The 24,425-nt window shown below is 53.4% G+C and overlaps 2 protein-coding genes across 2 annotated transcripts; one reads left to right on the top strand and one right to left on the bottom strand.

Moving 5' to 3' along the window:
• Positions 1 to 279: 279 nt before the first annotated feature.
• LOC122446011 (olfactory receptor 287-like) lies at positions 280 to 18,533 on the top strand. The gene is given in 5 exon segments (XM_043475660.1): positions 280 to 343; positions 346 to 721; positions 723 to 908; positions 982 to 1,258; positions 18,390 to 18,533. Coding segments are annotated over 5 exon segments (1,047 nt in total).
• A 402-nt stretch (positions 18,534 to 18,935) lies between these two features.
• Positions 18,936 to 24,205, bottom strand: LOC122446662 (olfactory receptor 226-like). Its single transcript, XM_043477133.1, has 2 exons — positions 23,990 to 24,205; positions 18,936 to 20,003 (listed from the first exon to the last, which is right to left on the bottom strand). Exon 2 carries the CDS (start codon positions 19,993 to 19,995, stop codon positions 19,030 to 19,032), a length of 966 nt encoding a protein of 321 aa, XP_043333068.1. The 5' UTR covers positions 19,996 to 20,003; positions 23,990 to 24,205; the 3' UTR covers positions 18,936 to 19,029.
• Between the last annotated feature and the right edge of the window lie 220 nt (positions 24,206 to 24,425).

Below are 24,425 nucleotides of genomic sequence, written 5' to 3'. Positions count from 1 at the left end.
ACCAAGGATCCTCCCCCACCAGCAGGTGACAAGGAGTTTAGAACAAGAACTCCAGGTGACAAACAGCCGGATCTGAGTCCACGCAGCTCTCTGGGCTGCTCCACTGCAGCGGGTGCTTCCCACCCACCGTTGCAGGCCGGCCTGGGGCCCTGGGGTTAGAGGGCAAGGTGAGTAGATCCAGAGAGCGGGGAGGGGGCCTCTTCTCCTGAGCCCCCTGGAGGGCTGCTGGCTGGCGGTCCCTCTTGCTGGCTTCAAGGGGCCTGTGTCCTGATGGGTGTCATGGCCTGGGGCTGCAGCCAGAACCTGTCCACTGGGGGCCCGGTCATCCTGCTGGGCTTCCCGGGTGGGGCCTGCACGTGGGGCTCTTCCCGGTCACCTACATGTTCACGGTGGCCGGGAACCTGGCCATCCTCTCGCTGCTCGGGGCACATCGGCGCCTGCAGACGCCCATGTACTTTTTCCTCTGCAACCTCTCTTTCCTGGAGATCTGGTTCACCACGGCCTGTGTGCCCAAGATTCTGGCCGTCTTCGCCTTGCGCAGCGGAGCCATCTCCTTTTCAGGCTGCGCTGTGCAGATGCACTTCGTCTTCTCTCTGGGCTGCATCGAGTACTTCCTGCTGGTGGCCATGGCCTACGACCGCTACCTGGCCGTCTGCCTGCTGCGGCGCTACGGCAGCATCATGATGCCCGGGCTCTCTGGCCACCTGGCCCTGGGCTCCTGGCTGCGGCTTCTCGGCCATCGCCGTGCCCGCGGCCCTCACTGGCCGCCTCTCCTTCTGTAGCTCGCGGGTCATCAACCATTTCTTCTGTGACATCGCGCCCTGGATCGTGCTGTCCTGCAGCGACATGTGGGCAGTGGAGCCAGCGTCTTTCGGCATCGCCTTCTGTGTCATCCTGGGGCTCCTGAGTCATCACGCTGAGCTGCTGTGTCATCACGCTGGTCTGCTATGTCATCACGCTGGGCGTCATCACGCTGGGCGTCATCACGCTGGTCTCTTACGCCCACATCGTGGTCGCCATCGTCCGGACGCCCTTGGCGCAGGCCCGGCACTGGGCCTTCTCCACCTGCTCATCACACCTCACGGTGGTCCTCATCCGGTATGGTTCCATCATCTTCCTGCACGTGGGGACCTCGGTGGAGAGCTCGCTGGACCTGACCAAGGCCGTCACTGTGCTCAACACCATCATCACCCCGGTGCTGAAGCCCTTCATCTACACCTTGAGGAACGAGGATGTCAAGGAGGCTGTGCGGGGCGGGGTGCGGGGGACTTGAGGCCCTGGGGCCTCTCTGCCCTGGAAATGGCACCCGATCTCACCGTGTGCAGAGCCCTTGGGCAGGCCATGGAGGCAGCGCCCACGCCGGCCTCAGGAGATTCCCTGCGGAAGCCTGGCAGCCTGGGGGGTCTGTTCGGGTCAGTGTGCGGATGTGCCTCACTTTGGGGAGCCTCAGAGCACACCACCAGGTCTCACACCCTCCTGGGGGCCTGGTGGTGGAACCTGCAGGCCTCGGACGCAGGGGACTTGCTGAGGTCTCTGAGTGGATAAGCCGCAGAAGATCCTCAGGCACCCAAAGGCTCAGTGAGGGGACTGGTCTGGCCCTGCAGCTCATCAGGACTTATCCTGGGAGCATGCGTGGAACTAAAGCTGGCTCTGAAGCTGGGAGTCTGGATGCAACTGTCTGTCAGTGTGACTTATGCAGGTCACATGGCCACTCTGAATCTCTTGTCTTCATCGCTACGTGGGGATTGTGAGAGTGTGATCCCACGGAGCCCTTTGAGTACTGAAGGAGTTGGTGTGTCTCCAGTGCTGAAAATAGGGCCTGACAGGGAGGCTGTTGTTTCTTTTCATTCAGGCAGCCGGATGGACTGGGCTCCCCAGGTAGCTCTAGTGGTGAAGAACCTGGCTGCCAGTGCGGGAGACATGAGACACGGGTTAGATCCCGGGTTGGGAAGATCCCCTGGAGAAGAAAATGGCAACCCACTCCAGTGTTCTTGCCTGGGAAGTCCTATGGGAAGAGGACCCTGGTGGGCTGCAGCCCACAGGGTCGCAGAGAGTCGGACACGTCTGAAGTGACCACACACACACGCACTCACACACACATGACGGACTGGTGCCCTCCACCAGTGTCCACCCTGATCGTCCAGCCACAGGGCCCCCTGAGAGGGCTGGATTCCTGCCAGCTGGGTGGAGAGAGGGAGCCCCAGCCCTGAGCTGCCCAGGGCCACGGGCTGCACAGCGGTCCTTCGGGGACGGGCGTGAGCCCAGGGCCCCCGTGCAGGGCGCTCCAGGCCTGCCTGGTGCCACTGGCGTGCTCGGGGGCCTCTAGGGGTGCTGGAGCCCCCGCAGCTGGAGTGCACCAGGCCTAGGCTTTCTGGTGGGTCTTCTGACCCCTCAGTCTTGGCTGGAGCATGACCTCTGGAGCACACTGAAGACCCTCCACCAACTTAAAACTGCCCCTGGCCACCCACTCCGGCCTCAGGGCGCCAATAGGCACCCCTGCCCCTCATCTGGTCTCTCCCCGAGAAGGAGGCGCAGGTGGTGGGCTCCAGTGGCTTCTCCTTGCTGTGACCCAGGCCCACAACAGGAGGGTCCCTGCAGGAGTGGGTGGCGTCTGCCCAGCTGAAGAGCCTCTCCCACTGCAGAGGAGAAGTCAGGGTTCCTGGAGGGCCCTTCCCCGGAGGCCAGAGCAGAAGGACACATTTGTCTGTCATCTATGGGTAATGATGCTTCTGTAGTTTTTGTGCTTTGTGAAGTTATTTTCCAAATAATGAGTTAAAAGTGTCCCAATGTAATCGGTTCTGGTGTTTGTTAAGCTGATGAGGTAAGTCCGGAACACCCCCAAGTTAGCATGGCACCCTTCCCCGCAAGATCCGTTCTCCTGCCCTCCCCCTCTCCAGCCCACGGCCCTGCCCTCTGCCCCATCCCTGTCCTTTTGCCTTCATTCTCAGCCAGTCATGGAGGGTTTCTCTGCTCAGAGCTGTGGGCTCCGGCCCTTCTGGTGCAGGTCAGGACGCAACTGCTGCCCCTGTCTTCCCGCCTGGGGAGGGCAGAAGGCCTGATCTGACCCAGCCTCCAGATGCTCCTAGCCCCTGAGGACATTCCTGGGTGGAGGAGTGGAGGGGCCAGGCCCAGCACTTGGCTCCTTTTGTCCCGAAGGCCCAGGAGTCCCTGGGGATGACCGCATGTCCTGGAGGCACCGTCCTAGGCACCTTCTCAGGTTTGGGAATTAGGTGGTATTTGAAAGCCGAAAGGGATGCTGAGAACCATGCCTTTGCTCTCGCAGAGTCTGGAAGTGGGAAACGCTTTAGAGATACCCCTCCCGGGGAATGTGGTCTGGGGATCAGGGATGGGGGCCCTGGGCCGGCCTCTCTGGGAACCGCCTCCCTCCCCAGCCCCATCCTGCCCACATGTGAGGTGGTGGTCACACCACATTGGCAATGTTTTGGATTTTAGACATTCTGTGAGGTGTTTAGTGGTACCTCCTGGTTGTTTTAATCGGTAGTCCTTAATAAGCATCTTTTGGCATGTTTGCCTTCTACATAACATCTTTGGTGGGGTGTCTGTTCAAATCTCTTGCACATTTAAAAAGTGAGTTGTTTTCTTATTGTTGAAATTTGTTTATTTTGGGTACAAGCCCTTTGTCAGATATCTTTTCTTTTTTTTTACTATTTTTTCTTTTTTTATTATCTTTTTTTTCTTTTATTTTTTGTCAGATATCTTTTGAAAACATTTTCTAGTCTGTAGCTTGTCTTTTCCACTCTCTTGGCTGTGTATTTTGCAGGGAAGAAATTTTTATTTTTAATAATGTTTGACATATCAACTTTTTATTTCATGGCTTGTGGTTTTGATGTATCTTAGAAAGTTACCACCAAACTCAAGGTCATCTTGATTTTCTCTTGTTACCATCTGGAAGTTTCATAGTTTTGCATTTTAAATTTAATTCTGAGATCTATTCTGAATTAATGATTTGGTTGAAATGTGTAAGGCCACTGTCTAGATTCTTTCCTTTTTTTTTTTTTAACTTTTTGCATGTGGATGCCCTGTTTTTCCAGGGCCATTTGTTGAAGAGATTGTCTTTGCTTCACTGTATTTCCTTTGCCCCTGTATCAAAGAGCAGTTGACTACATTTATGTGGATCTATTTCCAGGCTCACTATTCTGTTCCGTCAATCTGCTTGTCTCTTCTTTACCAATAATAGCACACCATCATGATTTCTGAAGCCTTATAGTAAATCTTGAAGTTGGCTAGTGTCAGTCCTCCAACTTTGCTGCCTTTACTGTTGTGATGCTAAACTTTAGAATCAGCTTGTTGATATCTACAAATTAACTTGCTAGATTTCTGATTAGAACTACACAATTTAAAAATAAGACTGAGAAGAACTGGCATCTTAACAACTTGAGTCTTTCTATCCATGAACATAGACTATCTCTCCATTTATTTAGATTCTCTTTGATTTTATTCATCAGAGTTTTTTAGTTTCCTCTCATATACGTCTTGTATACATCATGTTAGATTTATACTTAAGTATTTCAGTTTTTTATGTTTATGTAAATGGTATTGTTTTTAGTTTCACATTTTAATTGTTTATTGCTGTTATATAGGCATATATAAAAGCAATTGATCTTATATATTAACCTTGTATCCTGAAACCTTGCTGTTAATATTAGTTACATACATCTTTAAAATTATTTTTCTAAATTTTATTTGCAAAAGAATTTTATTTCTTTTCAATCGATATACTTTTATTTCCTTTTCTTGTCTTGTTATATTAGCTAAGACTTCCCATATGATACTGACTATAATTGATGAGGTGGCACATTTTTGCCTTTTTTCCAGTCTCAGGGTGGAGGGTGTTTAGGTTTTCATAGTGAAGTATGACATTAGTTGTAGGTTTTCTTTTTGCAGATGTTGTTTATCAAGTTGAGGAGGTTCTTTTCCATTCCTAGTTTGCTGAGCATTTTTAGAAAAAATTTGAATGGTTGTTGGATTTTGTCAAATGCTCTTTTTTTCCATCTAGTAATATAATCAGATGATTTTTCATCTTTAGACTTTATATGATAGATTACATTAGTTGATTTTCAGATGTCCAACCTGGAATAAATTCCACCTGGTTGTGGTAATTTTTTAAAAGACATTGTTGGGTTTGATTTGCTAATATTTTGCTTATGATTTTTGCATCTATCTTCATGAGAGAGATTGATCTATAGTTTTCCTTTCTTGTGACATCTTTGTGTTATTTTGGTATTAGGGTGATGCTGGCCTTGTAGAATGAGGTATGAAGAGACAGGGACATGATGAGATGGTGGCTACAAAGATGAGGAGACCTGAGGGTGGATGACAGCCAGATGTGGAGTGAAGAGAGGAGTTGGGGACACTCTGGTTACTGTCTAGGGGATGGTGGCGCCTTGAGTACCTCTCATCACCTTGGCCACGTCAGCGCACACTGGTATCACGATGCAGCTGCCTGCAGTCTGGCCCCGCTCTTGGGAACATCCTTCCCTCCACTGCTGACACCACATTCTTTTTTAAACCTCAGCTCTTGGCTTACCTCCTCCACCCTCTGCTCCCAGGAGCCCCACATCCATTCTTGGAGCAACTGAAGCCCCCACAGAGCATGCTTGTGAGTGGGTATCCTCCCCAGTGGGGCCTGTGACTGAAGGACTCCACTGACTTTTGAGGCATACCTCCTCCTAAAATGGGCTTCCCTGGTTTCTTAGACAGTAAAGAATCTGCTTGCAATTCAGGAGACCAGGGTTTGATCCCTGGGGAAAGATCCCCTGCAGAAGGGAATAGCAACCCACTGCAGTATTCTTGCCTGGAGAATCCCATGGACAGAGGAGCCTGGTGGGCTACAGTCTATGGGGTCACAAGAGTTGGACATAACTGAGCATACATGTGGACACATCAAGTCCACAAGGTCAGCAGATGTCCGAATAATCCAAGTGGAGACGGTGATGGAGCAGCTGGACATGATTCTGGACTTCAGGGGTATTGGAGAATGTCATAGAGAGAACCACCGGACTGACTGAGACCCCGCAGAAAGGTACGGAGAAAAGAGACCTTGGATGAGTGGCCTGGGCCCCTGTTGCTAAGAGATTGGAATTGTGAGGCAATAGCAGCTTGGGAGGCTGGGAGGGGTGGTCCCAGGGAGGGGATGGACAAGGCTGAGAGAGGAGGTGCTTCCTGCAACAGTGCTGCCTCTGCTCAGCCTGGCTGAGGCGGTGGGGCGCACATGGCTGAGTCAGAGTGGTTTGGTGAGGTGCTGGGGCTGAGGCTTGTGAGGAGAGTGGAGTCCCTGCACCAGGTTGAGAGAGAGATGTTTGAGACTTCTGGACAATTGCAGTAATTCCCCCGGGTCCCAGGAAATACCTACAGACATGGAATTCCTGTGCCCACCCTCAGAGGGATTTGGAATGAGCAGCTTCAAACCCACACACTAGAACTCAGCTGCGGCTTTCTCCCCAGGTAGGCGCTGACCAGGACACACCTGCTGGGCCAGGAGACACCTGCTTAGGGGACAGCTGCCGAGGGGACGCCTGCCGAGGGGACGCCTGCCGACGGGACGGCTGCTGAGGGGACACCTGCTGGGCTAGGAGGTACCAGCTCCTTGCTGGCAGCAGGCCCTGACCATGTCTGGGTTTTTGCCTGTGTTGGATTTTCAAGCCTTGTTTCCCCAGCTTCCTGCAGACGTGTGTCCAAAGTGCCTGTCCCCACAGGCTTCTCTGGGCAGCGGTGTCCTGCTCAAGGGCCAAGAGCTGAGGGCAGGTGGTCCCCCCGCCCAGCTCAGCAGCCTGTGCAGCCTGGGGCAGCTGCTCATCAGTTGCCTCTTCCCTGACCCGCTGCACCCGAGGGAATGTTTTTCTTCTGAGTTCTGTTTCTGAGAAAAGTTTGTGTTCCTCAGACAGCTAGGGAATCTTTCAGAATCCCCTTGGTGCCCAATCAACTCACAGCTGATGAGCATTCCGGTCCAGAATAATGGGAGAAGTTTTTGGAGCTGCGCGCTGAGGGGCTGCCTGCCCTGGGGCGTCATTAAAAAGAAGGCAGGTGGAACTCTGGGGGCTGAAGGCCTGGGGTTAGCAGGTGGGCGGCCTTCTGGCTCATTAGCCCTGGGCGACATGCCAGGATGTCACGCTGAGGACGGTGAGGATCTTCCCAGTTAACAATGACATGTCATTCTTCCAGGGTTCAGCTCGGAGGAGACAATTAATTTCAAACAAGCAATTGCCTCCCAGGCGGGCGATGTCCCTCCTGAGAGGGAGTGTCTGCTGGGAGGCAGGGCCGCAGGAGGGGAGGTTGGGCAAGACCTGGACTGTCTCCTCCTCCTGCCTCCAAGGCCATGGGACTGAGGCATGGGGCGCGTCCAGGCCTTGGCGGCCACCTGCTCTCCTGGTCCCCATGGACTCCCACTGCGGAGTCCTTCTGGCGGGTCTGCTCGCGGCCCCAGGGCACACCCAGGAGGAAGACCAGCCGACCTCAGTGTGTGCAGGTCACACTTCTTCCACTTGTACACACCGGACCAAGGACCTGATGAGGCTGGAGCCCCAGATCCAGATGCCTCGTTCCCCTGGGGGTCCCCCAGGGCAACCACAATCTCCACCACCTAGCAGATTCATTTTGCCTTTTTTTTCTTTCCATTTTTATATAAGTGGGGTCGCACAGAATGTGGTCTTTTGTGCCTGGCTTTTCCCCTTGATGTAACGTGTGTGAGACTCTCCCGCAGTGATGTGTGGTTGTTGTTCGCTAGTCCTCACTGCTGGTTGTCCTCCACTCCACAGACAGACCACGGTTCATGTACTCAGTCATTGAGGCTGTCTCTGTCTTTCGGTTCTTATAGGTTATGCTGCTCTGATCATTCTTACAGTGTCTTTGGGAAGAAGACTCACGCAGTTCTGTTGGGCGTGTCTGCGGGAGTGGACCTGCCGGGTCCCAGGTCGTGTGTCTGCCTTCACAGAGCACCGTCTTCCCCGGTGAGCGCCTCAGTGTTCAGCCCCTTCAGGGGTGCGGGCGTGTCCTGCACCCTCGCTGACGTGCAGCACTGTCTGTCTTCATTTTGACCAACGTGGAGGGTTTGTCATACTGCGGTTTCATTTTGCATCTTCCTGATGACTAAGGAAGTGGTCTGTCTGCTTGCTTGTTCACCATGGATATGTCAGACCTCCCTTGATCTTGGGTTCAGGAGAGCAGAACACAGCTTTCTGTTCATTCCCAGTGGCCCAAAGGATGGCACTGGGGTGGTCCTACTGATGTTCATTTCAGCATTGACCTGGTCTGAGGGTCGCCTTGGAGACGGTGGACCAGTCATGTCCTCAGTACGCTCCCCCAGCCTCTCCGTTTGAAACACATGTGCTCAGCTAACAAGCTCCCTTCAAAGCAGATGTGTCTGTGCGGCCATAGTATTGCCGTGAGCAGGTGATGCCTTACGCCAGCACTCTCTGCTCGTGGGACCACCTGAGGCAACACCGCCATTGCCAGGAGCTGGGGTGGGGTCTTGCTCAGTCCCCATGTGGGTGTGGCCAGGCCGCCCCGAAGCACCGTGCGCTTGGCGTGCTGGCCTCCTGGCAGGATGAGGCAGGGGTAGAGCCTCCTTGCAGGGGAGGCTCACGGCTGCACCACCGGCACTCAGCAACCCTGGCCTGAGCCTCGGTCCACCACCTCCGCGCACGGGAGTGAAAGGACGCGGCCCGGCCGCAGGGAGGCGGCCGGGCGGGAGGCACGGTCCCTGTGGGGAAGGGCGTAGTGCAACGGGTAGACACGTGTTATTTTTCTCTCTTTGAAAATTAGTTAATTTTTAATTGAAGTATAGTTGATTTACACTTCAGGTGTACAACAAAGGGATTCAGTTATACATATGTATGCGTATATACATTCTTTTTCAGGTCGTTTCCCGTTACAGGTTATTACAAGACATTGGATATAGTTCCCTGTGCCACAGTAGGTCCTTGTTATCTGTTTTATTTATCGTGGTGGGTGTATGTTAATCCCAACTTACCCCTCAGCCTTGCTTCCCCTTTGGTAACCGTGAACGTATTTTCCATGTCTGTGGGTCTATTTCTGTTTTATAAATATGTTCATTTGTATCATTTTTTAGACTCCACATATAAGTGATATCATATGATATTTGTCTTTCTCTGTCTGACTTATTTCACTTAGTGTGGTGATCCCTAGGTCTATCCATGTTGCTGCAGATGACATTATTTTGTCTTTCTGGCCAAGCAGCATTCCGTTGTATACATGGCCCGTATCTTCTTCGTCCAGTCATCGTCAGTGGCGTCTGGGTTTCCATGTCTTGGCTGCTGTGAACACTAGGGTGTATGTGTCTGTTTTTGTTTTGGATATATACTCAGGAGTGGAATTTCTGGATCATATGGTAGTTTTATTTTTAATTTTTTGAGGAAATGCAATACATTTTCCCACAGTGGCTGTCATTTGCAAAATATTTTTCTAGGTTGTCTTTTCTTTTACTTGATGGTTTTCTTTGCTGTGCATACAATGGACTATTACTCATCCTTAAAAGAGAAATAAACCTGCTGTATGTGACAACATGGATGAGCCTGGAAGACATCATGCTTAGTGAAATCAGCTGGACACAGAGGGCAGAGCCCGCATGAGTCCGCTCACTTGAGGCGTCAGCAGCGGTCTGACTTACAGCAGCAGAGCAGAATGGAGGAGCCAGGAGCTAGGGAGGGAAGAGGCGTCTGTGTCAACGGCTGTAAAGTCTCTGTCGTGCGAGTGAGTGAGTGCTGGAGCCCCGCTGGGCACAAGGTGCTCACAGTCAGTTCACTGCATTTGCACCTGCATTTCCAACAAGGGGAGAACGAGGTGGTGATGTGGCCTGGGCTGGCCCCCACGCCCAAACTGCACGGTTCCTGAGAGAGGGCAGGAACCTCCCCCCTGCCCCGCCCACCCAGAGCCAGGTCCTTGTCCAGCTAATGGGCAAGTGTGTCTGGCTCTGTCCTAGGCACACGGTACTGGGCGTGCACACAGTAGTGGGAGACACAGACCCTGTCCACTTGAAGCACACAGTCCAAGCATTTCTCAGGAGTTGCTCCATGGTCAAAAATAAAACCTGGACTTAGTTGCCAGTATTGCAAGAAACACACTTTACAGACAACATTTTTTTTTTCCCCTTTATTAGTTGGAGGCTAATTACTTTACAATATTGTAGTGGTTTTTGCCATACATTGACATGAATCAGCCATGGATTTACATGTGTTCCCCATCCTGAACCCCCCTCCCACACCTCCCTCCACATCCCATCCCTCTGGGTCTTCCCCGTGCACCAGCCCCGAGCACTTGTAAAGACAACATTTTTTTTTTTTTTTTAAAGACAACATTTTAAAGAAAAACATTACACCTTGCACTTATATGGTATGAAATTTCTTCCTGGTAACACCAATTTCATCATTATCAATACACAAGGTTTACTTTTGTTAGAGTTCACCTTACATTCCCTTCTGTAATTTGAATAAAGATATTTTGAAAAGCAGATTTTGCAAGGCTAAGTAGTGGACGGGCTAGGTACACAGTTGGCCAGAGCTGTCTGGGCAGAGGAGCTATCTAGTGCACCTGGCTCTTCTCAGGTCGTTTTTACTGATGTCTGGAGGACAACAGAGGCCCTGGGAGCAGCGGCGAGGGCTGTCCCACCCTCAGCCACGCCACATGACGCTTTCTGGGCCAACCTGCTGCCATCTGAGGGGCTTGTGTTGGGGGCCTCCCAGAGCGGAGAGCAGCCTGAAGGGAGCAGGGCCTCAGCCCCCGGCTGAGCGGAGATGAGTTCCACCGGGAGCCGAGGCCGCCGACGTCCCCTGCGCCTTCTTGTCTGTGTGCTCTCCATAAGTCTGTGTGGACCGTTTGCCCGTTGAAACATCTGAGGTTTCTGTGTTATTCTTGGGCTTCAGATACAAGTTGCTGAGGTTTTAAACCATTTTCTCTGTCAGGCTGGCTTTTACCTGTGCCTCTTGAAGAGCAGATTTTAATTTTGATGAAATCCAAGGATACGTTTTTTAAAATGAATTTTGGTTTTACTTTCTTAGCAAAGACATTTTTGCTTAACCCAAAGTAAACAAGATTTTTGTTAAGGTTTTTTTTTCTAGGAGTTTCAGATTTTATATTTAAGTCTATGATCTATTTTCAGTTTATTTTTATATTGTGTGATATTGATCAAAGCCCATTTTGAGGAATCCAGATTTCCAATTTTTCCAGCAATGTTTATTCTAAAGACTCTTCTTTCTCCTTTGCATCTTTGCCAAAAATCATTTGTCTATTTCTAGCTTCTCTCTCCTGTAACAAATAGGCCTCCTAGGTAGGGCAGTGGTAAAGAACCCACCTGCCAATGTAGTGGGTTTGATCCCTGGGTCAGGAAGATCCTCTGGAGTAGGAAATGGGCAACCTGCTCCGGGATTCTTGCCTGGAGAACCCGTGGACAGAGGAGCCTGGCGGGTGCCGCTCACGGGGTCCCACACACGCATCCTCTTTCTGCTCGGTTCCACAATCTGGGTCTGTCTTGATGCTGACTCCTCACTTTCTTGCTCTCTGTGGCCTTATAATAAGACCTGAAATCTGGCTTTATTTTTCCAACTTTGTTGCTATTTTGCAAAGTTGTTTTGAATATCCTTTGCTTTTGATATAAATTTTAGAATCAGCTTGGCAGTGTCTAGAGAAGCCTGCTTAGATTTTGGCTGCGATAACACTGAATCCACAGATGAGTCTGGGGGATTGGCATCTTAACACTATCGAGTCTTTCAGAGAGACAGTGTGGTTTGCATCTCTGTCAAGTTGGGTTTTAATCTTCTCCACGTCATCTTGTAGTTTTCAGTGCATGGCTCTTGCACATCTTTAGTAAGATTTACACTGACCTGTTTTGAAATATTTGAAAAATATTTCAGTTTCCTATTGCTTGTTACTAGTATATAGAAATAGAGTTGATTTTGAATATTGGTCTTGTATCTGTAACCTTATTACTCACTTTTTTATGGATTCCATTACCTTGCCCCTCCTGCTGGATCTGTCAGCTGTGAACAAGGACTTGTTCCTTTCCTGTCTGGACTCCTTGAATGTCTCTCCCGCAGTGCTGGGTTGGCGAGACCCTACAATAGCGTGGACTGGGGGCAGTGAGGGCAGACCCTGTCTTGTTCTTGATGCTGGGCAGGTGCTCTGCAGATGCGCTTTGTCAGACTGGGGGGGTTCTCGTGTTGGTGGTGAGAGAGAGATTTAGGCAGGTTGATAAGGAGTCCAAGCCTAAGGCCCCTTTAAGGAGGAGGTAAACATTCTTTTTCATTCTTTTACCTTAGACAAGTAGGCTTTGTAGGCACCAGTATCTCTTGTTCAAGGACATGCCTCTTTTTTGAGCTTTGGATGAATGTTATGGAAGAAGGCCTGGGTGAAACTCCCACAGCCTTGAGCTCTGTGTTAGCCTTCCTTCTGATTAATCTTGTGCTGACATCATCTCGGATGTATGCTATGGGAAAGGGTCTGGGCAAAACTCTCACAGGCTTGAGGTATGTTTTATCTATTCTCAGCAGCTGGTTGAGAAGTATACAAAACCCTGCTTAAACTAGTGAGGTGGGTACTCTCCTGCCCGCTTCTTATGTCTGTGTCAGAAGCCTTTTCTGTCACTTCCACTTTAAATAAAGTCTACACAAAGTTCTGAGTGACTGAGGCTGTCTTTGGTCCCAGAGTTAAATCTTCTCCTTCGGAGACCATGAATCTGGCAGCACTGATCACGTTCATCATAGGCTATCAGTAGTTTGCTGAGAGTTTTTTCCAGGGATGAAGGTTTTCAGGAATGAATTTTGTCACATGTCTTTCTGCATCTGTTGAGGTGATTGTATGGTTTGTCCTTTAAAATCTGTTGTTATGTTGTTGATGTTTTAAAGTCTTGTTATTTTAAGATCTGTAATAAGTCACATTAATTGATTTTCAAATGTTAAGACCAACCACACTTGGGCCTGAGGTATTATGCCTTGTGTACATGGTTGGATTCTATGGGTTAAAATTTGTTTAGAAAGGCTGTGTGTGTATTCATGAGAAATATGGCCCGTAGCCTTCCTTTTTTTTGGTAATACTTCTTTTGCCTCTGAATCAAGGTAACATTGGCCTTATACAATGAGCTGGGAAGTAGTCCCTTCTCGTCAATTTTCTGGAGAATTTTATGCATTATATTTTCTTTAAATGCTTTGGGAAATTCACCAGTGAAGCCATCTCTCCTGAAGTTTTTTTGTGAGTATGGCGAAGTTTTCATTTGCAAATTTAACTGATATAGGGCTACTTAGGTTCCCTGTTTCTTCTTAAGTGAGCTTTGGTACGTCGTGTTTTTCAAGCTATTTGTTTGCTTAATCTAAGCTGTAACGTTTATTGGCACAAGGTTGTTTGTAATATTTTCTTACACTTTGAAGCTCTGTAGAATATGTAGTGGTGTCACCACTCTCAATCTTGATATTTTTAATTTGTGTCTTATCTTATTTTTCCTGATCAGCTTGAGTAGAGATATATCAATTTTATTGATGCCCTCATAGAAGCAGTTTTTGGTTTCATTGACTTTCTCTCTCCCCCGCCACCCCGTGTTTTATTTCACTGATTTCTGTTCTGATCTTTATCATTTCCTTTATTCTGTTTATTTTGTGCTTAGTTTATTATTATATTTCTGGTTTCTTCGTATGGAAGCTGATCTCATTGATTTAAGGCCTTTCTTCTTTCCTAACATAGGTGTTTGATGCTATGAATTTCTCTCTAAGTATTGCTTTAGGGAAATCCCACAATTTTTGATATGTTGTGTTTTTATATTGATTTAAAAACGTTTTCTTATTACTCTTCTGATTTCTTGTTTAATGGGTTATTTAGAAATGTGCTGTTTCCAAATAGCTGGAGATTTCCCAGATATCTTACTCTTTTATTAATTTCATTTTAATTCTATTGTGATCAGAAACATACTTTGTATTGCCTTTAATTCTCTTAAGTGCAGACTCATTGTATGGCCTAGAATACATCTCGTGAGTGTGGTTTCCAGGCTCCCCTACGTCCAGTGCTGGCTGTTGCTTGTGGCCTTTCACCTCTTCACGCCCCGTAGCGTCTCTGATTTTGTGCTGATGGTCACAGCTGAAGCAAAATTTGAAGGAATGCTTGGCACTCTGATGTTATCTTCCTCCAGGACGGATTTTTGTTGGTTTTTACTTCTTCCAGACACATGGTGGTGCTGGTTGTCTACGGTCCTGTGCTGCCAAGGTCAAAGTCTGTGCTTCGTGTTCTGATTGTCCTGGACCCCAGGGAGCTGGGTCTTGTGCGAATCACCCTCGTACCCTGCGTGTTGCTGCTTCCCAGGCAGGCTGTGGGTTTGCAGGGTCACTGTGTCAGTGGGGTCTGCGGGGCCTCAGTTGCCTGAGGTCTGAGTCAGGGCTCCCCTGCCAGACACCAGTGGTCTGCGACCCCCAGCCTGGCAGTTCCTCACTGAACCTTGTCCCTTTGGTGCTTTTGAGATGAAAACGTCATTCACTCCCCGTATCTGGTTGTCCTCCAGGAAAGCAGTAATTTGAAGTGCTCAGTTCTCCAGCCTGGGTCTCCTCCGAGTTTCTGGTACTCTTGTTTAGACATCAGATCTCCCGGCCAAGTCCTTGATCCATGCTCTGGGAAGTGTTTCTGGGCTGCTGTGCCCCACGTGAGTGTCCTTGGTTCTGGGCATGTGTAGGATAGCTCCTCAGAGAAGTTCTGCCCAAGCTCCTGTCTGGAGGGATCAGGGCCAGAGCTGGGGCCTCTCTTTCCCTCAGACGTCTGGATGTGTCTTCCCTGGGCCTCTGTCTCTGGAGTTCTGAAGGGTCACACTGGGCTTTGCGGCCTTCCCTAACCCCCCATTTTCAGCCCCTAGTAGCTACACTAAAGCCTTCAACTGTGTGGATCATAACAAACCATGGAAAATTCGTAAAGAGATGGGAATACCAGACCACCTTACCTGCCTCCTGAGAAACCTGTATGCAGGTCAAGAAGCAACAGTCAGAATAGGACGTGGAACAATGGACTTGTTCCAAATTGGGAAAGGAGTACATCAAGGCTATATATTGTCACTCTGCTTATTAACATATGCAGAGAATATAATGTGAAATGCCTGGTCTGGATGAAGCACAAGCTGGAATCAGTATTGTTGGGAGAAATGTCAATAACCTCAGATATACAGATGACACCACCCTTAGGGCAGAAAGCAAAGAGGAACTAAAGAATGTCTTGATGAAGGTGAAAGAGGAGAGTGAAAAAGTTTGCTTAAAGCTCAACATTCAAAAACTAAGATCATGGCATCTGGTCCCATCACTTAATGGCAAATAGATGGGGAAACAATGGAAACAGTGACAGACTTTATTTTCTAGGGCTCCAAAATCACTCTGGATGGTGATTGTAGCCATGAAATTAAAAGGTGCTTGCTCCTTGGAAGAAAAGCTATAACAAACCTAGATAGTGTATTAAAAGGCAGAGACATTAACTTTACAGACAAAGGTCTGTTTGGTCAAACTATGGTTTTTCTGGTAGTCGTGTATGGATGGGAGAGTTGGACCATAAAAAAGGCTGAGCGCTGAAAAATTGTTGCTTTCAAACTCTGGTGTCGGAGGGTTCTTGAGAGTCCCTTGGACTGCAGAGAGATCCAACCAGTCCATCCTAAAGGAAGTCAGTCCTGACTATTCATTGGAAGGACTGATGCTGAAGCTGAAACTCCAATTCTTTGGCCACATGGTGCAAAGAACTGACTCATTAGAAAAGACCCTGATGCTGGGAAAGATTGAAGGTCGGAGGAGAAGGGGACGACAGAGGATGAGATGGTTGGATGGCATCACCGACTCAATGGACATGAGTTTGAGCAAGCTCTGGGAGACGGTAAGGACTGGGAAGCCTGGCATACTGCAGTCTGTGGGACCACGAAGAGTTGGACACGACTGAGTGACTGAACAACAAGATGTGAGCCTGGAGCTAGTGGACACCTTGCTCCCTGCTTCCCCACGGAGGCTTCTCTTTGGTCCCTGCTCCTCTGAGCCAGCACCCTCTGTCCCGTTTCTGAAACGCTGCTATTGTCCTCTTGGTGGAGAGGGTTCCTCTACCACCGTTCGGGGGGAATTAAAGGTGAGAGCACGTGGTGCCCAGTCAACTCTGCCTGAAGGCTGGTCTCCACTGGGGGTCCTGGGAGGAGGAAAGAGGACAGAGGAGACCTGCGGGTGGGGTGGGGAGGGGTGTGGTCCCGGCATGAGTTGGGGGCATCCTGGCGGGGCGCTGGCCGGGGGCAGCTTGCCTCCCCACCGCTGATGGGGTGTGTTGCCTGGCGGAGTGGGGTGAACTGGGCAGCCCCCCTGGTTTCTGGCCGCTGCTCCGACAAGCAAGTGGGAAAGCCCGGCACGCAGGCCTTCTTTGCTGCAGTGGCTGCATCTTCATGGTGTGGAAAGAAAGGCGTAGCCACTGGGAATACACAAGTTTCCAGAGTCCGAGGGAACTGGAATGGGTGTCAGCCAAGGTGGAGGGTGGGGCAGCTCAGGCTCATTCGTGTCCGCCCCCTCACCCACGTTTCCTGCCCCCTGCCCTTCCCACCCCCCTCCGCCCCCTGCCCGCCCTCTGCCCTGCTGCCCAAGGTCCGCCCGCCTTGCCCTGGGCCCCGCCCCGGGTTTTTCTGCTCACAGTGGACCCCTCAGGGCGCCTTCCTTTGCCCTTCAGTTGGGGGTGTGTGTGGAACAAATGACCGCGGTGGGTGGACACACACGTGTGGACACTCCTGTGAGCTGGGGTGGTTTTAGGGGCATCTGTGTGCAAGTCCTGCTGGTCTCTAAGAAAGAGGGGTGGGGGAGAGGCGGGGTGCCCTGGGGGACCAGGCTGGGAGGCTGGTGAGCGCTGGATCTTAGCGTCCTGGTACGGATTTGGGACTTTGTCCGATGGGTAATGGGGGTTTGAGGAGGATGGTGGGGGGAGGCGGGAGCCGGGATGGGCCTGCAGGGGTCCCCATGGGGGGAGGTGCAGGAGGGCGGGCGCAGAGCCCTGCAGGCTGGTGGTGTGGAAGGAACAGAGGAGGGTGCTGGGGCTGGGCCGAGGGGTGGAGGGTTGGCTCTATCCCCTGGGAGGGGGGCCGGTAGCGGTGGAGTGAGCACACTGAGGGTGGCTGTGGGCCTCAGCCTGGAGGACCCTCCTCTGGGGGTGGGCGAGAACGGCCCTGGGCAGCGTCCGGGGCCCAGGGTGTGGCCTGGAGCCGAGGGGCCCACACAAGGAGGCCTGGGAGGCGTTCCCACAGCTCTGCAGAGCCTGGGAGGGAGCGCCCCACCAGGGTCTTGGGGCTCGGAACTGTGTGGTGTCGTGGCCTCAACAAGAGGCAGCTGAGCACTGTTTACAAAAGCCAGGACGTGAAAGCAACCTGGATGCCCACTGGCAGACGAATGATGAGAAAGCTGTGCTACACACACAGTGGAATGTCACTCAGCTGTTAAAAAGAACACGTTTGAATCAGTTCTAATGAGGTGGATGACACTGGGGCCCATTATACAGAGTGAAGTAAGTCAGAAAGAAAAACACCAATACAGGACATTAATGCATATATATGGGATTTAGAAAGATGATAACGATGACCCTGTATGCGAGACAGTGAAAGAGACACAGATGTAAAGAACAGACTTTTGGACTCTGGGGGAAAAGGCGAGGGTGGGATGATTTGCGAGAATAGCATTGAAACATGTATATTATCACATGTGAAATAGATTGCCAGTCCAGGTTCGATGCATGAGACAGGGCGCTCAGGGCTGGTGCACTGGGATGACCCTGAGGGATGGGGTGGGGAGGGAGGTGGGAGGGGGGTTCAGGGTGGGGACACTGTACACCCGTGGCTGATTCATGTCAATGTATGGCAAAAACCACTGCAGTATTGTAAAGTAATTAGCCTCCAATTAAAATAAAAAAAAAGGACCTGCTGAGGGCTGAGACCACTGACCCGGAGGCGCCCTCCGTCCCAGCCGAGGCCGCCTGCCTGTCCCCCGTGCTGCTCCTGCGCTGAGCACGTCTGTGCCGTCCCTCTGTCCCCCCTTCCCCGAGCCCCGGACCCTGCTCTCCCTGCTGATGTCTGACCTGCTGGGATGAATCCACGCCTCGTTTCGCCTGGTCCTCTTGTCCAGGTCGCCGCCTGCATCCTTCAGGCTTTCTCCAAGGGTGAGGGTGGTATCTGGCCTCTTCCCTCCTAGGTCTGCATCCTGCCCTCGGGCGCGGTCCTGACTCTGGCTCCCACTGTATCCTGGTGACACGGAGGCTTCCATTCTGGTGCCTTCCATCTGGAGCCCCAGATCCAGGCCGAGCGCTGCCTGCTGGGCGTTTGCAGATGTGAGCTCAGCCTAGCCTGGGGTCTGCCCTCCCCTCTGCCTCCTGTCGCCGTCACTGCTGCTGTCCTGCAGGGACTGACCCCGCCCTCCCCCCGTGGAGCCTCCAGGCCCTGCTGGCTGGCTCAGGACGGGGCCTGTGGCCCCGGCACCTTAGAGGCCCTGCTGTGTGGCTCTGACCAGTTGCACCTGCTGCTCCACCGTGTCAGCCGGGCATGAGTCCCTGACCCCCGGTCTCAGCAGCACCTCACAGCACCCGGCAGCAGGCTGGCATGCAATGCTCACTTTATTGGTTAAATGACAAATCAGTGACCCAGTATTTTCACTCTGCTTTTTGAAATGATGACTTTACAGACATTTGATTTGAAAGTACACCCATTTTGAAAGAGGGACGTACCCGTAATTGCTGATGTTAGGCACCTCTTGGGGGACATCTGCCATGATGGCTGAGTGGCTGGACTTTCGGAACCTGGACCTGCTGGTCAGTGCCAGCTCTCCCAGGGCGAGGCCCCGTGGTGGGCTCTACCCTCAGTGAAGGGGCAAAGCATGGACTTGGTCCCCCACCCGCAGTGCTGGGGCTCTGTTCCCCTCATCTTTCCTGTAGATGCTGTAGAGTGCCTCCCTCACAGAGCCTTGGGCTGCCCAGCACTGTCTCCCGGCCCGGCAGGCAGTCCTGTCTGTCTGAGAGGGGTCCCGGGGCACGTGGGAGCGTGTCCTAGGAGGGGGCGCCCCGGGCCTGGGCTGCCCTCTGTACCACCTTTTGCAGGGCCTCCTTGACCTCCCGGTTCCGCAAGCAGTAGATGATGGGGTTGAGCAGGGGCGTGAGCACCGTGTAGACCACGGACACCAGCTTGTGGAGGTCAAAGGAGTAGATGGCACGAGGCCGGGCGTAGATGAAGAGGGAGGCGGAGTAGAAGACGACCACCACGGCCAGGTGCGCGGCGCAGGTGGAGAAGGCCTTGCGCCGGCCGGCGGCGGAGGAGACGCGCAGCACGGCACTGATGATGGCTGTGTAGGAGGAGACGGTGAGCAGCAGGGGCCCAAGCAGGATGAGCAGTGCCAGGAGGAAGTCCACCAGCTCGGCCAGGGCCACGTCGGAGCACGCCAGGTTCAGCAGGGGCGACACGTCGCAGAAGAAGTGGTTCATGATGTTGGGGCCGCAGTAGCCCAGCCGCGCGATGAAGAAGACCTTCCCCACAGAGATGGTGAAGCCCGAGAGCCAGGAGCCGGCGGCCAGGAGGCTGCAGAGGCTGGGACTCATGATGGCTGGGTAGCGCAGTGGGCTGCAGATGGCCACGTAGCGGTCGTAGGCCATGACGCCCAGGAGGGCGCACTCGGTGCAGGCCAGCGCCAGGAAGAAGTACAGCTGAGCCATGCAGCCTGCAAAGGAGATGCGGCGGGACCCGGGCACCACCAGGCTGAGCAGCATCCTGGGCACCGTGACGGAGACGTACCACACCTCCAGGAAGGACAGGTTGCTGAGGAAGATGTACATGGGCTTGTGCAGTGCGGGGCTGGCATGGACCACGGCAATGATGAGCAGGTTCTCGGTGACGGTCAGCAGGTAGACCAGCAGGAACAGCACCAGCAGGCACACGTGGAGCCCCAGCGAGCCCGGGAAGCCCACCAGGATGAACTCGGTCACCTCCGAGTGGTTGGCCCCTGCAGACGGGGCCCACATGGCCCTGCCTGGGGGCAGAGGTGGCGGATTAGGCGTCTCGCCTCCCATGTGGTGCCCAGCTCCCTGTGAGGAGGGGTCCTGACCCTTGTCTGCATCCTCACGGCTGCCCACGCCTGGTCCACGGCACCATGAGTTTCCTACGGGTGCTTGGTGGGTGCTGGGCAGATGTCTGCTCTGGGGCCGCTAGCCTGCCTGGCCGCCGGCAGACAAATGCGGTTATTGTGGGGAGGGGGAGCGGGTCGCCTGTAGGACACCTCAGAGCTTGATCTGGGGACCTGCTGGCAGGCTTCGCCGGGATGGGTGGGGGCCATGGCCCAGGGCCTCTGGTCAGGGACAGTGGGCAAGTGAGTGGGGCATCCAGGTGGGGCCAGGCCTGGAGCCAGGCTCACTGTCTCCCCAGGTGAGGGCACCCTGTGCATGCGATGACAGCCCTGCCAAGTTTACCCACGGTTACACTGCAGCGCTCGGCAGGCCCCAGGAAGGCTGGCACATGTTCCCGAGGAGAAGCAGGCTCCAGAGGGTTAGCAGCACCCAGGGACCAAGTCCCCCCACCCTGGGTCCCCTCATAGCCCTGGACATGTGAGCTGTGACTCCAGCCCTCAGCCACGGGATTCCATGCCAGTTCTGCCAGTTCCATCTGAGCCTGGCCCCGCAGGCGTGCTCTGGGGCAGGACCATTCTGTGTGGGTCTCCGCCCCTCCAACCCAGGGGACAGTCAAGGGGCTGCCAGGGCTGGCGGTGGCTCCCTTCCTGTTATAGGAAATTGTTCTCACGGGCTTGGAAAGGCTGGATCCTCAGGTGGGAGTCAGCCCCCACCCCACCTTACTGGGCAGCCGGGTCTCTTTTCTCCTGTGCTGCTCCCATCTGCCCCACCAGCCTGTTTCTCTGTCCTGGGCCCTCTGGACATCCCTGTGAGCTTCCAGGCCTCCAAAACCCATTTACAGACCAGCCGCTCATTGGTGATGTGGCTGACTTTAGCTTTGTGTCCACTGTAAGAGCCTCAAACATGGCCCCGAGCGGGCCCAGGCTTGATGCTGGACTCACACCCTGTCGGTTGCAGGCTGGTCACCTCTGGAGAGCGTGTCTGGGGAACAGAAGCCCCAGCCTCTCATCTCTGCCCTGTGTCCAGGTGCTCCAGGCGGCAGGAGCTCCCAGTTTTCATTCCGCAGAGATTTCAGGGGCCAGTGGAGCCCCAGGCTCCCTGGTGTGGCTCCGGGACTGTCTGCTTGGGTTCAGACCTCGCCCTCCTCCGGTCACTCAACTGTCCTGCGGGGTCATGGCAGGACCCTGGCTGGGCTCCCAGGGGTGGGGATGAGCTCTGAGGACCTGCACTCACTACCGACCCTGGGATGCCTTGAGGCCCTTGGGGGCAGCAGTGACTGCAGGCGGAGGAGGGTGCCTGGCTAGACCACGGGGGCGGTGCTGGGCCTGCTGTGGCCGGGCCTGGGCAGGACTGCCCCTGGTCCTCCCTCCCCGCTGTGGCCTCTGGTGGTCCGACAGCCTCGTCTGCTCAGACCGGCCGCTGACTGGCTGTGGGGCTTGGAACAAAGTCTATCCTCACCCAGCACCCATTTCTCTGAAAGATGGAGCAAGAGGCTGCTTCCTGGGGGCGTGGGAGGGGGAGCCCCGGTGCTCGCCACCCGACATGTCACACAGACACACAGCACGTCACACACACATGACACATCACAGACACACAACACATCACACAGACACACAACACGTCACACACACAACACGTCACACAGCACATCACACAGACACGCAGCACGTCACACAGACACACAACACGTCACACACACACGATACATCACAGACACACAACACATCACACAGACACACAACACGTCACACACACAACACGTCACACATACAGCACATCACACAGACACGCAGCACATCACACAGACACACAACACGTCACACACACATGACACATCACAGACACACAACACATCACACAGACACACAACACGTCACACACACAACACGTCACACAGCACATCACACAGACACGCAGCACGTCACACAGACACACAACACGTCACACACACACGATACATCACAGACACACAACACATCACACAGACACACAACACGTCACACACACAACACGTCACACATACAGCACATCACACAGACACGCAGCACATCACACATACACAATACATCACAGACACACAAATCACACAGACATACAACACGTCACACACAACACGTCACACATACAGCACATCACACAGACACACATCACGTCACACAGACATGCAGCACGTCACACAGACATACAGCATGTCACACACACAACACGTCACACATACAGCACATCACACAGACACGCAGCACGTCACACAGACACGCAGCACGTCACACAGACACACGACACATCACACAGACACACGGCACGTCACACAGACACACGGCACCTCACACAGACACACGGCACGTCACACAGACACACGGCACCTCACACAGACACGCAGCACGTCACACAGACACACGGCACCTCACACAGACACACGGCACCTCACACAGACACACGGCACGTCACACACACATGACACATCACAGACACACAACACATCACACAGACACACAACACGTCACACAACACGTCACACAGCACATCACACAGACACGCAGCACGTCACACAGACACACAACACATCACACACACAACACGTCACACAGCACATCACACAGACATGCAGCACGTCACACACACATGTCACACGTACAGCACATCACACAGACACACAGCACATCACACATACACAATACATCACAGACACACAAATCACACAGACATACAACACGTCACACACAACACGTCACACATACAGCACATCACACAGACACACATCACGTCACACAGACACGCAGCACGTCACACAGACATACAGCATGTCACACACACAACACGTCACACATACAGCACATCACACAGACACGCAGCACGTCACACAGACACGCAGCACGTCACACAGACACACGACACATCACACAGACACACGGCACGTCACACAGACACACGGCACGTCACACAGACACACGGCACCTCACACAGACACGCAGCACGTCACACAGACACACGGCACCTCACACAGACATACGGCACGTCACAGACAGGCACGTCACACAGGACACGTCACACAGACACACGGCACACGTCACACAGACACACGGCACGTCACACAGACACACGGCACGTCACACAGACACACGACACGTCACACAGACACACGGCACGTCACACAGACACACGGCACCTCACACAGACACACGGCACCTCACACAGACACACGGCACCTCACACAGACACACGGCACCTCACACAGACACACGACACGTCACACAGACACACGGCACGTCACACAGACACACGGCACCTCACACAGACACACGGCACCTCACACAGACACACGGCACCTCACACAGACACACGGCACCTCACACAGACACCTGCGGTCCCTGTCCTGCACCGGGATGCACCAGTGAACACAAGGGCTCCCCAAACCTGACACGATTGCTGAGCCCACAGGCCCCAGCAGAGCACTGTTCACGCGGACCCCACGCCTCCAGGCAGACAAGGACACACAGACAGACGTCCTCTGCCCCACGCCGCCTGCCCAGACCTGGTTCTGACACACGGGTAATCCCCAAGCCACAGACACACCGCCCTTCACGCCAGCTCAGTCGGGGCACAGGCCTGGCTGCCGGCAGCCCAGGTTGCTGTGGGCACAGGTGTGCGGTGTGGTCTCAGCCACGCGGAGATGGCAGGGCCCTGGGATGGAGCCGGGCGCGCTCCAGCCCTGCCGGGGCCCCGCTTGCCTGTTGGGGGGCCTGAAGATCTCTGGGGCAGGGACCCGGCCAGCGAGGCTCCCTGCCTGGTCCCGGGTGCTCAGCTCAGCTCTGGGCGCCTGGCCCGTGGATGTACCCCCCACCCCCGCCCCAGGGCAGTCCGGTTCCCCACGACCATCCGGGTGCGTCCCTACCAGGACAGGGCTCTGAGGAGGCAGAAGGATGAGCCTAGCGGCAGAGACCCCCTTTGCAGTAAAGAGGCCCCTCCAGTCAGAAATGGCAGGTGATGCCCAAGACGGAAGCAGGTGCCGCCTCAGGGTCCCCGCGTCACAGGAGCAGGAGCTGGGCCTTTTGGGGAGCTCAGGGGCCCTGGTCCTCTCTGCGTGGGGAGAGTGGCCGAGGGCAGGCTCCCGGAGCCCACACCGCCCCCTCCCCGGGCACAGCCGAGCTAGCCGAGTCTTAAGTGGGAGGCTGAGCTGGGTCCCCACTCCCCGCCTTCTCACACAGGAGGAGGAGGGGACAGGGCTGGGCTCTCCGCCCTCCTCCCAGGGGCCAGCGCCGGACCCGTGCAGCTGCAACTCCCCCGGGGAGGCCAGGCCTCCGCCCGTGTGATCCGCTTTGTCAGCCGCG

The sequence above is a fragment of the Cervus canadensis genome, chromosome 8, assembly GCF_019320065.1.
Source record: "Cervus canadensis isolate Bull #8, Minnesota chromosome 8, ASM1932006v1, whole genome shotgun sequence".
Taxonomy (NCBI): Eukaryota; Metazoa; Chordata; class Mammalia; order Artiodactyla; family Cervidae; genus Cervus; species Cervus canadensis.
The sequence above is the reverse complement of the archived record's forward strand: the minus strand, read 5'-3'. Positions and strand labels throughout refer to the sequence as shown.